Source organism: Lagopus muta, chromosome 1 (genome assembly GCF_023343835.1).
Source record: "Lagopus muta isolate bLagMut1 chromosome 1, bLagMut1 primary, whole genome shotgun sequence".
In the NCBI taxonomy this organism is placed as follows: Eukaryota; Metazoa; Chordata; class Aves; order Galliformes; family Phasianidae; genus Lagopus; species Lagopus muta.
This window is the reverse complement of record NC_064433.1, coordinates 184709428-184722827: the sequence shown is the minus strand read 5'-3', so window position 1 is coordinate 184722827 and position 13400 is coordinate 184709428. Positions and strand designations below refer to the sequence as shown.

The following is a 13400-nucleotide window of genomic DNA, read 5'->3' as shown; positions in this document are numbered from 1 at the left end:
TTGTAAAAGAGGAGCAAAGCAAGTAGAAAGGAACTGCCTGCATCCAAAGCCCCCAAATCTTTCCACTTGTTCCCAGGGCTTGGACAACAATACCACTATGAAAATAGCTCTGAGGAGGAAGAGCATGCTGGGTAATGAGATGCAAATGAGCACACTAAGCATCCCACTCTGCTTCAGAGCCTTTGTATCCAGTAGTTCAATAACAACTGGCTTTTGTGTCATGATAGGTTAGCACAGAATAGATTTCACAATGTGTGTGTGTGTTATCCTCATAGTTCTCAGCTTGTGGTCAGCAAGACAGTTAAACGTGGCATCCATTTTATGGAGAAGCTGGTAGAAAAGTTGTCTAGATTAAAGCTAGCTGAAATAACAGTGTTGCAGTTAAATGGAACAAAACTCATGGCAAGGCTTTTAAAAAGAGAAGAACATTATTTATTTATTTATTCATATTACTCCACAAGTTGGTTTTCCCTACTCTACTCAAGGTCACGTGCGTCCAGTTGCTGTGGCCAAGATAGACTGCATGTAACACTGAAGTGCATTTCTAAAGAGCAGGGTGCAGTGCTTGGGGTCTTGATGAGAATCCAGATAGAGCAGCAGAACTTGGGTCTGCTGTCCTTCCGCCTGCGCACATGGGAAGAGCTGTCTGAGGATCTCACCATTGGTACCCAGGTGAGAGCTCTGTGCCAACAGCTGATTCTGCTGCTTTTCCTCAGCTAAAGATTTTCTTGTCTGCGGGACCCTCTGCTCTGACAGTTGGTCACCAAGACTGACGTATTGGCCTCGTTCTGCAGAGAAAAGCAGTTCCTGCTTATGTTCAAGTCCTTCTGTGTGTTATTGCTATTTGTTATGTGCAAAGCCATTGAAGTCAGGGGTCAAAGCCAGTACTACATTTTATCCTTTGCTAAGAATTAAAGTAAATCTCTGTATGAACGAGCAAAGAAAAAGCAGCAAACCTTAGAAACCAAAGAGATGAATTTTATTCTTTAAAGAAATTATTTTCTTTACCTACATAACCATAAATTTTGGGAAAGTGCTTAGTGCTGTTATGGCTGAGCTTTATGAGATTGTTAGTTAATAATAATACCTTTCTCTTACACAAGTGATTTTTTCCTTTATCGATCACAAGGCACTTTATGGAGAAAGATATCAATTATCCCAGTTTTTATGGGAGGGGAAACTGAAGCACTGAGACATCAAATATCGGATGGAAGGTTACTGAACAAGTCAGGGGGTGAGCAAGAAACCAAACAGAGTGTCTCAGTGCTGCTTCCCAGGCAGGAGACCGCCTTGGGAAGGGCAGCTGAGGTATACATAGGTCTGTCTTTTAGGTTGTTTGTCACCAAAGAAGGCCATATATCTTTTCTATGAGGCCTCTTTCAGCAGCTCTGCATTCTGTGCCTGCATCAGGAAGGTCACGTCACCAATGAATCATTTTTTATTAGAGATGAAGACGAGATTTACTTGATCTGGGGAATCTGCTGTTAGCACAAGGCACTGCTTTCCCAGCACCAATGGGTGCTAATTGGTGGAGGCAATCGTTGGTAATAAAGGGTGAAAGCACTCATTGAGGGTGTATATGAAAAGATGCAAAGTCATTTGTCTTTAGAAGGTAATGAAGGTGTCCAGATGAGGAAAAAACACTGAAGCTGTAACCTGCACACACCTCCACATCTCCTCCACAACTGAGAAAAGAAAATACCAGGACTTAGCCTGCTGCAGCCTAGGTATGTGTTATACAAAAGCATACATTGGGGACTTAGTTATTATTACTTTTTCCTGCCTTTGTTGTTACATCATAATATGCCAAAGAAAGAGATGGAACAAAGCAGGATGGGATGAGAAGCATTTGCATGTCCCCTTTTCACTGAAGGTGTCACCACCCACCCTATCACCCGTGTTATATAACTCTCCTCTCCTGCAAACAGTGAAATTCATTAGCATAAATTATAACCAGATTCTAGTTAGGCTCAGTTGTCACTTTTGCAGAATGATGAGGCCTTTGTGCACAAAAAAAATTAAAGAAAATTGTATAATGATTATGTGCACTGGTTACTAAGCTAGCCACCAGTTAGATATATTTATAGCTATTCCTGTAAGTAACAATTACATGCTAATTATAACCCAAATAGAATTCTGCAATTTCTCGCTGAAAATGAAAGCAATGCAGGGGGATGTTAAAATCTGTGCTGAGGCATCATATTAGCAATGAGGTTTTTAGGCAGCACTGCACTCCGTTAGGGATGGAAACAAAGGAAGATACGAATGCTCTTTCTGTTCTTATGTACTCATTTAAGCCTAAATAAAGGATCTGAACTTTGAAAACTCCATAGCCCACAACCTGTGAATTTCCATACAAAGTGTTTTAGGAAAGCTAAATTGGACTCCTGTAGGCAGTTACTTATTGAAAAGTATTATCAAATCTTGGAGTGGAGTCATGTAAGTGGGAGATAACAAATGGAATGTCCATGGAGGGAAGTGTGAAGAATAAACCTTTTTGTTTGACCTCCGTCATCTTCAAGGCTTTTGAATGCTTTTTGAAGGACAGTAGAATTAAAGACATGGAAATAGATTGAAAATGGAATAAAAGTGCTCATGTGTTTAGCAGAAGTAAATTGCGCTAGCCTACCTTGATGTCATTGATAAGATAAATGATGTTGTAAGAAATGTTATGTGTGTAATCTACGTGGACTTCTGTAATGCATTTGGTAGGGTTGCATTGCAGAATTTATGAGGCATGAGGACATGGATATTAATAGGATAATTGATATGTGCATATGGGTCCGGCTGAGGAGGAAATAAAAGTGATGAGTCTTAAAAGAGGAATTTTCCACGCTGAAAGGAGCATTAACAGTTTCAAGTGTTGGCTAGACAAATGATCTTGTTTGGTGTTCCCATCAAGGATGCCAGCTTCAAAAGTGGAAGGTTCTGATCCAGAAATAGCAGTCATACACAGAGGAGGTGCCAGGGAAGGAAAAGAAAAAACACCTGAGGGTTCAAGGAAACAAAATGGAATGAGATATGCAGTGCATTTGAGGACTGAAAACAAGATTGCCCATCTCTGCTCAAAGCGCATGCACTGAGGCAGTGGTTGGGCTGGTTTATGGGGCCTGTGGAGATGTTATTGGAGCACAGCATTCATTCTCCATTCCTTAGGCTCAGGGTGGATGACAACATGCTGGAACTGCAATGCAGGAAGATGAATGGAAAATGGAAAGGAAAGGAAGCCAAAGGATCTTAGTCTCTTTAGTTCACCGAAAGAAAGGCTGGCGGGTTTATTATGGGTCTCTGGTAGGCAGCGTGGCGTTAGCTGGCTTGTGTCCCCACAGCATAAGTCACCTCCCCTTTGTAGGAGATTTGTCATGGTGTTGCAGCTGAAGACAGAGTCAGGGAGAAAGCTGTGAGTGGTAGGGGTCTACAGCCCAGGTTTGCTCCCAGGCCAGCTTGGATGGGCTTTGGGCAGCCTGATCTGGTGGGTGCAACCAGCCCACAGCAGGGGGGACTTTGTGGTCCCTTCCAACCCAACCCGTTCTGTGAGAAGGGGAAGTCCCGTGGAGCCCTCCGTTCCAAAAGGCAGAACAGACTGTCACACCATATTGCCTTTTAAACATAGTTTAAGAACAACAACAACAAACCAAAAGCTACCTTTAAAGGCAGAATCCAAATTCTTCACTGAAAGAAATGTTCACTTTGCATTTTGTGCAGTTTTCACATTTTCAGGAAAAAGCGAAGAAAAGTCTTGCAAGAAACAGAAGGTCCAACCAAAAAAAGGAGTTTTCTTCTGCTTGTTCTTTACTTTTTTCGATTCCTCAGAGCCACACATTAGAAAACATAACTGTTTTTAAAAGCAATCACTTTTGATACCTAGCTATTTTCAAAGAGGTCGTTCTGCTCATTGTCACCTCTGGAAAAACGATAAGGCAGCCCTCGTTCACGTAATTGCACAGTCTTGCCTGCTGGTTTTTTTTCTCTTGCTCAATAAAGTATCATTCATTTAGATCAAAATACAGTCTTCTTAAATTAGAGGTTTACATATGTAATTATATAAAATGATATGTTTGTTTACATCTCCAAGTAAAATTTACATCATTTTCTATCATTTATCTTTGAAATTCAATTTCATTTTGTCTATCTCTAATTTATTGCAGGAGATGAATGTGCTGTTAGAGTGTTTACAGTGCCTCTCACTGCCTGTGGGTAATAAAATTACCCTGGTTATTGCTATTCGTTTCTGCATTTCTGTGGTTAGGAATACTTGATAGTTTTACTTTCCTGAATTAGGTTGGAAATCCTGATGCTGTTTGTTTTGGCTGCTCCCTTTTTTCCTTCCTGTTGAAAGCCCCAAATTTAGTTTCATGCTATCAGAGTGCAGTGGGACAGCTGACAGCTGATGGCTGTATTTCTGAACAGCTCTGTGCTCTTATCTGTGTTCAGAATACATAGGCTGCATTTGTACCTGTGTGTCAGCTGTTAATAAATATTTGAGATTTCTAATAAACTCATCAGTAAACCCGTGTGTTCCCACATGAATTTCTGCACAGTCGGCCTGCGGGAGCAGGCAGTGTGTATAACCAGTCACTGAATTCATGGAGCATTTTTGGAAAAGCAGTGTTTGCTTTAGAGGTTCTTTTGTCTGTTTCACTTGTTGGGTTAAAAGAGCCATGTTCTCAGCAAACAGTCCCAAGGCATTTTTCTCCCCAAGCAGAGCTTCCAAGGGTAGTTCTACAAAGTTTCCTTTGATATCCTACTGTGGTTTTCTTTCTGTATGCTTATTCCTTACAATGCTTGAGAAAGATGTTTGGGAATTGTGTTGTGGGCTGAGCATCAAATGGGGCACGGTGCCTCTGCAGAAGAGCCTCTCCAATTTTGTATTCTTGCTTCCAACTCAGAATTGATTTCTGATAAGATGAAGATCAATACCTTTATTAGGAGAAAGTTGCCTCCACCTATAAGATATTAGAAAAGCTCTGAGCCATAACCTGAAGCTCTTAGTCCTAGTTCTCTCCCATCCGCACTTGTATTTTATGAATTGTTTTTATGAGTATGCATGGCTGGAAGAAAAAAAAAAAAAAGGTGATTTACTGATGAACAGTAAAGCATGCAGTAAATTGAATTCAGTTAAATTTCTGGGGAGGGGGAGGGAGCTGTTTTCCTGCTCATCTCTGTATGCCTATGAAGACATTCAGTCTTCAGCTTAAAACAGAAGAATATATTTGTCTTCTTTCACTTTAGCCTGTATTACCTGCCATGTACTCTCTTCATATCTCATCTAAACCAAGTTTAGAAATGAGATATTAATAAAGGAGTTCTTTAAAATTTCATTTTCAAAAAATTAATGCTTTATCCCATAAAATTTGTGGTATTTCCAGAGCCAGCAGTAAAATATGCTGTGTCTCCATAGCAGATTCTGTTATCTTTTAAGTGCGACTTCACAACATAGCTCAGGTAAGGTTATCCATCTACAGTTTGAAAGAAAATAATTTGATTTCATAAGGAGAAGGCTATTGAACTCTCCTTGGCTTCATAGCCATATTAGGGAAATGCAATCTGTGCTAGAAAATAGCCTGTAGCAAACTGATTTTTGGTCCCAAAATGCTGTGCTATTGAAAAATATGTGAATTTCTTCTAAGTCAAAGGTCAGTTCAGTTCAGGGTCACACCTGCAGCTTTGGGCTGATCTGGATGCACAGAAGATAAGCATCAGAAGAAGCACACGTGCCGCAGTGTTTCCCTGTGCACTGTTCAGGTGTTTGGAAGTTACCTCTACCATAGGCTTTATGGTCAACAGAGCTGGGTGATTTTTTCTTCCATGGCTCTTTAAGTGCAATCTATTTCTAACACAAATGTTTAAAACAGTACATATATGTAGAATGAATAAGCACCGGTGAACACCAGAACTACTATAACTCTCTAAATTAGTGTATTTTAGGATACTTTTTAACGTTCATTTCATTGGGTATATATATAAAAAGCCATACACATATTCAAATATTGGACCATATGTACAGAACATATGTATGCATTTCTATAATGTTATCTGTTTACCTAAGTGCACAAGGCACATGGAGGTTTTTCATGATGCCCTACTATGGTACTGCATCCAGGTCTGGTCCCTGGGCATGGAGCTGGGCATGGTCCAAAGGAGGCCAGAAGGATGCTCAAAGATTTAGAGCACCTCTCCTATGGAGATAGGCTGAAGGAGTTGGCACTGGGAAGACCTTATAGTGACCTTCCAGTACCTAAAAGGCACCTGAAGGAAAGGTGGGAATGGACTCTGTCATGCAGTGTAGTGATTGGACAAAGGGGGTCAGTTTTAAATTAAAAGAGGGGAGACTTAGTTTAGCTGTTTGGGGGAAATTCTGGGCACAGCTACCCAGAGAGCTGTTGTGCCCCATCCCTGGAGGAGCTCAAGGCCAGGTTGGAAGGGCCCTGAGCTGGTGGGGGCAACCAGCCCACGCCAGGGCTTTGTGGTCCCTTCCAACCCAAACCACTCAATGATTCTGAGAGTATGTGGCAAGTCACTATTTGCCTTTAGTCATATGTCTGTTTTTCTCAAAACTCTCACCCTGCTTGCTCATTACTCTGTTTCTTGTCAAGTTAATAATAAAAATAATCATAAACTTAAGTATATGTGTTATCTTTAGGCCATCATATAAAATATGTTTCCATTTTCTGTACTGGACAATACAAGCTTTGATACAGATTGGCAAAAATGTTAGACTTCAATTTAAATTTTGGAGCTGCAGTAGAAATAAATGGCAGTATCACAAGCTTCTAAGGAAGTATATCAAAATGCAAATATAGATACAGAACTTACGGAAATGAAAGATTTGGGCCTCAAATTACATGAAATATAAATTTGTTTGCTTTGCTCCTTTACATTAAGTAAGTTAGTAATTTTCTTTTTTCATGTGTTATTGACAATAAAAATGCAAAGACTACAGGCACTGTACAAAGTTCTTTGCTAGCATAAATTTGTGGATCTGCCTTGATTCCAGTGGAATTGCTCTAGATTGAGCCTACTACCTGCATATCGTCAGAGAGCAATTGTCAATTTGAGGTATTTCTCAGATACGTTCATCTGGCATGGCCACGTCTAAGCGTCCAAGCAGAACACTGCTCAAAAAATACAATGCATCACAAAAGACTCTTATTTGAGACAGAACATTGTTCCAGTTCTGAATAACAAAGTACAGCTTGGGTGACGTGATAGAACCATCAAGTTGCTGTTCCTTTGCCAGGTTTGATGGCTTTATTACTAATAAAGATAGTTCTCTGTAAAACCCATTGTAAAGCATCAGGCATCGAATTCATATTCCTGCCTTTATGTCATCTTGCGTAGATATATACGCATACATTTGCATGCCTCCGTGGGCACACACATACCTGACATTAACTCTAAGTTCTGTGTCTCAGCTGGGGCTTAGAATCACAGAATCATAGAGGACCCCAAGTTGGAAGGGATCCATATGGATTATTGAGTCCAACTCCTGGCTCCATTCAGGACCAGCCAAAATTCAGAGCAGGATTACAGGACATACTGCACAGGGTGAGCTCAGTCACCTTCCATCTTTTCCAAACTCTGTAACACGAGGAGAAAAATAACTGTTAATTTATTTAGGATGGAAAGAGTATTCCAATATCAAAAGTAAGAGAATTTGTAGAAAAGTAAGTTATATAAGAACGTGGTTGTCTCCAACCTGAAATGCTGGAGCAAGCAACGTTCCTGAATTTGTCAGAAAGTCTGCTTCTGGCCTGAGGAGCCAAGGTGCCAGGATGCACACCGAGATGTTTTAAGTCAGAAATTCAAGAAAAAGTAAGAAATTCAGGGAACAGAATCGCATAACCCTGATGATGATTTTATCACAAATAACTTTTCTATCACACCCGGTTTTTCTCTTCACTTTCCTGGCTGTTCTTTAAGAGTCATCACACTTAGAAATATCTCCTGGACCTAGAAGGACCATGTTGTTTCCCTGGAAATTTCAGATAAACCATCTGAGTGGTGTGGTATGACTTCTGAAGCTTGTTAGCATTTTTGCTATTTTGTGAAAAATGCCTGCTATATCTCCCAGCTGGCTTCGGACAGTTGACCAGATGGTTGTGTCTACAAGAGCTATGGCACATATTGAAGATGGGAAAAAAAGAAATGGTCATTTTTCATCATTGTCCCCCTGAGATTTTGTATCAGTGCAGCCCAGCATCATTACTTTGGGCATATATTTCCCTGCGAGTTATTTTCTTTAGATAATGCCTTTCTAACATAACAGTATGATGATACAGTACAGTTACAAAAGAACTGCAGTTGGGGTGTATTCTCTTGTGCAAAACCAAGTTTCTTTCAGTGGCTATGGACTTGTAAAAGGAAGTTAAACATCCTGCTAAAAATTACCACTATTATGTATTTGTACTAAATACAAGAGGGACACAGCAACATTCTCATGAAACTCATGAAGGAACTGGTGTAGTAAACATAACTGGAATCTTTTTCCTTTTTCACTGTCAATGATAGATCTAAAGCAGAGTTCCCTGGAATGCAGCTTTATAATCCGAAAGAACAAGGTTCATATCTGTACCAATACATAACCATAATTAAATAAACTGTTGTTGTAGAACTCTGTATAGAAGTATTTTGTAGCACTCTTTAAGGGCAGCTGCGTTTTAGTATTAGGACTTGGTTGTTGAATCTGTTTGCTTGGTTACCTGTTCTTCATGAGCAGCTGCTGTCTTGGTACTAAATCTGTTAAGATCTGTTTACTTTAAAATATAGGCACTTTTGTTGTAGATTCTTGCTATGTGTTCAAATACCCCCTTTAGAAGTAAATTTAGTTCTGCAAGCACTCTGACCATTGTGGCAGCCCAAAAAGGCCCTACACTGAAAAAAGAAAAAAGGAAAAATCCCACACCTGTAGTGGGAACAGCGATTGTGTGAAACTGCTTTTGTTTTACTAGTGAGAGACAAGCACTATAAATTCTGTGAGTGATGCTCAGTGTCAGATGTTAGCTCTTGGTCTTCAAAGCAGAAGTGAAATCTTCTGCCTGAAGTAGGTGATAAGGACAGAAGTCTGTGATTTACAGAGTTGCCTGAGCATTCCCCAGTATGTGGGGGGAGCTGACTAATATTTCAGCATAGTAAATACTCTAAACATTTATTATTTAAGGGGAAGGTCTTTGTAATTTACAGTACCCCAGTAAGAAGGATGAATGTGAAAGACAGTATAAAAAATGATCATATTCCTTACTGAAGTTAGGTCATGCACAATTAATTTCCATAGAGACCGTGTGTAGAACAAATAAAAATATTTCAAATCTGAATTTTTTGTTTAATGAATTTATTGAAGCTACGCTTCTTTCATAACTTAGAACTTCTTCCTTGTGTCTTCTCTAGACGTGGGGAATCTTGTGTGAATGACACCAATTTGTCATCCATGCTGTCATGTCTGTTTAAACTCATGCAGTGAGTAGAAGTCTCCCATATGGTGTAACTGTTTTGAAGACTTACAATTGCTTGGCGCAGGAAATACCAGTTATTTTGCTTTTTCAGCCTTTTGCCAGCACCTGGTTGTTCTTCCATGTAATAATATTACTGAGATGGCTCTAATGATCCAATCTGGTGCCTGCAATATCCCCTTGGGTGTCACTTCTGGGGTCTGGTAGATCTCATAATGAGCCTGAAATATGGGAGGCAGACTGGACTTTCCTCTCCATTACTTCAAGTACTATTTTCCCTTCTTTATCCACAATGTGTCCTCTTCCCCCGCTTCTCACTAACACAGATAAGTGATGCCTCTAAGTAGAAGGCAACGGTGTATGAGGAGTTGCAGCTGTAGAAACTTTCAGGAATTAGAGGCTCTATAAAATGTTGTTGCAGTTGTTTTCTGCAGAATTTGCAGTTATCACGGATTTGTGTTTAGGTGATTGACTGCTCTGATCAAATAAGTAGATATTATAAGTACTACAGGGAGTCCTTTTCCTGTCTTTGTTGATAGTCTTACAGAGAAGGAGTTCTTAAGAACTACTTTGTCCACTGGCATTGTTTCCAAAAACATCTTCACCTCCAGGGGAAATCAGTCCCTTTACTGTTGTCTGAGTATATCAGACAACATTCAAACAAGGAATTTCCCCATTCAAAGAAATGTTTTGTGTGGAGGAAACTCAAATCTGACCTTTAAATCTCTACTGAGAAAAAGTAAAAACTAACCTGTGTTCATAGAGCAGCGTGCATTGCTTTTCTTGAGGGAACTTGTAAAGTACTTCATTTTCTTTACTTGCTATACATCTTACAAGACGTTAATCATTTCTGAAAGCACAGCATAGAATCATAGAATCATAGAATCATAGAGTCACAAGTTTGGAGAGGAACTACAATATCATCTAGTCCAACCAACCTTCCATTACCATTGTTACCACAAGCACTAAACCACATCACGCAGCACGTCATCCAGATGCCTCTTGAACACTGCCAGGGACGGCGACTCCACCACCTCCCTGGGAGGCCATTCCAGTGCCTGACCACCCTCTGAGAGGAAAAGTTCTTCCTTATGTCTAACCTAAACCTCCTCTGATGCAACTTGTGGCCATTTCCTCTGGTCCTGTTTGTTGCCTGGGAGAGGAGGCCAAATCTCTCCTCATCACAACCTCCCTTCAGGAAGTTGTGGAGTGCAATGAGGTCTCCCCTGAGCCTCCTCTTCTCCAGTCGGAACAATCCCAGCTCCCTCAGCCGCTCCTCATAAGCCCTGTGCTCCAGACCCCTCACCAGTTTTGTTGCCCTTCTCTGGACACACTCCAGGGCCTCAATGTCTTTCTTGTAGTGAGGGGCCCAAAACTGAACACAGTACTCGAGGTGCGGCCTCACCAGTGCTGAGTACAGGGGGATGATCACCTCCCTGCTCCTGCTGGCCACACCATTTCTAATGCAGGCCAGGATGCTGTTGGCCCTCTTGGCCACCTGGGCACACTGTCAGCTCATGTTCAGCTGAGCATCAACCAACACCCCCAGGTCCCTTTCCTCTCCACACTCACCCAGCCACTCATCCCCAAGCCTGTAGCACTGCTGGGGTTGTTGTGGCCAAAGTGCAGGACCCGGCACTTGGCCTTGTTGAACCTCATCCCATTCACCTCGGCCCACCAATCCAGCTTATCTAGATCCCTCTGCAGGGCCTCCCTACCTTCAGGCAGATCAACACCACCTCCCAACTTGTTGCCATAAAATTGCTTTAGAAGAAAAGATATTTTGATCATACTCGTGTAATAAGATACTTTATTCAAAAGACTCAATTTGATCATGGAACAAATTGATGAAATTTTGGTACAAAATCTTTAATACCTTAGAATGATTACATTTGGAAATCATTACATATACAAGTAGGTATTACAGAAATAATCTTCTTTGTCAAGCATTCTTGGCATGGAGGTAATCAGCATCCTATCCCATTAATTGTTTAAGAACTCTGAAATATTTAATGAGTTTTTTTTATGGAAGGATCTGAGTCAAATGCAAATGATTCAATGAAGCACTTAATCATAAGACAAATAGTGATTCTTTATTAAGGTTTTTTATTCAGCATAATAAATGCAGCATGTTAAGGAGAGATGCACAGCTCACTGTTTTTCAGTTACTCTTCTCGCAGCATTTTTCTGTAAAGATTCATTGTTAGTCAGAAAGTCATAATGGCTGTGCTGCAAAAGAAAAGGCTTGACAGATGTCAAGAAATCTGTGGCTGATACAGCTTCAAATAGACTTTTTCCCTTTGAGTGTTTGAAAAATGAATTTGGTCTTCTGGTCGATAGAGATATATATTTTTCAACTGGTATTGACAGTCAAATATCATTCTCTGTTCACAGGTCTGATTACAACAACATCAAGAAAATTGGATCGAGAACAGCAAGCAGAGCATTTTTTGGAGGTAAGATTAAGTGGAAAATATATGTTAAAAGGTTAACTGATTTTTGTAGTTTAAAATCACTTCTTCCTATGCCAAGAAAGTGGAATTCTCCCTTCTCTCAACATATACTGACTCACACAAAGATGGGAATTGCCTGATTATACGGAGGAAAAAATACATTTTGCAATTCACAAGCATGGGAAAAAAATGAAACAAATGTGCACAACGTTTGTTTTCCACTTCTAATCTGCTTCAGTTAAATCTTTCATGGTAGCCCTTAAGTTTTACTTGTAAGAGAATTGTAGAATATTCCAGAGGAAAATACTTGTTCTAACAGTAGTGGTATCACCACAACCCTGCCAAGGTTTGTATGGACAGAACTTCTTGCAGCTTGAGTAACCTTGAAGTTTATGGGCACATTTCCTGTCTCTGAAGTTAAACATGTTTAGAGTTTTCATCCCAAATCTAAGATTCAGAGTATTCTGTTTGATGAAAGCAAATTTTGACCATATTCACTTTCATTGCATCTTCAGAATCAATGACTGATTCCTTAATTTTTGCTCATTAGGGCCACCAATGACAATTTTCAAATAAAAAAATTGCCCTCTGAAGAGAGTGCACCAACCACTTCATCTAATCTTAATGGAATGTTTAGAAACAGCTTCAATATAATGGGTACGGATTGAAATATTCATGTACTGGTTTACTATCTCTTTTGCACTGCTGTACACCATGGTTGTGCTTTCCTTGACTGTTCTCATGTCAGTTTGTGAAATAAGGAGCTCTTGATTCATGTTGGTACAAGTGAAATATGGCCATATTGTCCCACATCATCAATCATTACAACCATATATTCTAGGAAATTATTTTCAAATGCATACAAATTAAAAAGCTCCTGAATAAAATAGTTCCCAGTGCAGTCACTATTTCACAGCAAAATGCAGTAAAATACACTTATTTATATTCCATATTTGTTGAGGGTTTTTTTGCTAGAAATCCAAAATTGTGCTTAATTTACTACTGTACATTGTTTTATGTAGGTTTTTTCCTTGATAATTCACTGTAGATTCCCACACATTCCAGGCCATAAATAAATGGAAGGGAATAAAAGGATTTTGCCCTTGTTACGATTTATTAAATTGGAAACTCTTAAGTAATCATGTGTTCAAATAACTGCAAGCTTTCCAGTTTATACGGTCAGAGAAGGTCGTAAACTGAATGAAATTGGCATTGATTTTGAAATATATATATTGATGAGAATCTTAGGTCTATAAGTCTTTTTCACATTCATGTGCTTCCCTATCAGATCACAGTGAAACATGCCACAATTACACTTGCCAGAGGATTCCTATAGTGATGGGGAATTTTTACAGCAAAAAGAACAAAAATATATATATAATTGCTTGTAAGAATTAGAGTTTAGTTATCAATTCAATACAGGTTAATGTATTCCTTCCTCTGTTTTTTGTCTCATTTGTGAAAATAACTGTCTACAAGATTCTGAAGACAGGAAGCA

General features: G+C 39.7%; 1 protein-coding gene across 11 annotated transcripts in view; it reads left to right on the top strand.

Annotated features, from left to right (window-relative positions):
• The window catches only part of FAT3 (FAT atypical cadherin 3), a 479929-nt gene that overhangs the window by 330637 nt on the left and 135892 nt on the right, over window positions 1–13400 (top strand). For all 11 annotated transcript variants that reach the window (XR_007377791.1, XM_048949082.1, XM_048949052.1 and 8 more), the window contains one exon: window positions 11844–11905. Coding sequence is in view for 10 of the 11 variants with exons in the window: in XM_048949082.1 (XP_048805039.1) it covers window positions 11844–11905 (62 nt within the window). In the remaining variant the exon portion in view is untranslated. The remainder of the gene's footprint in view (window positions 1–11843; window positions 11906–13400) is intronic.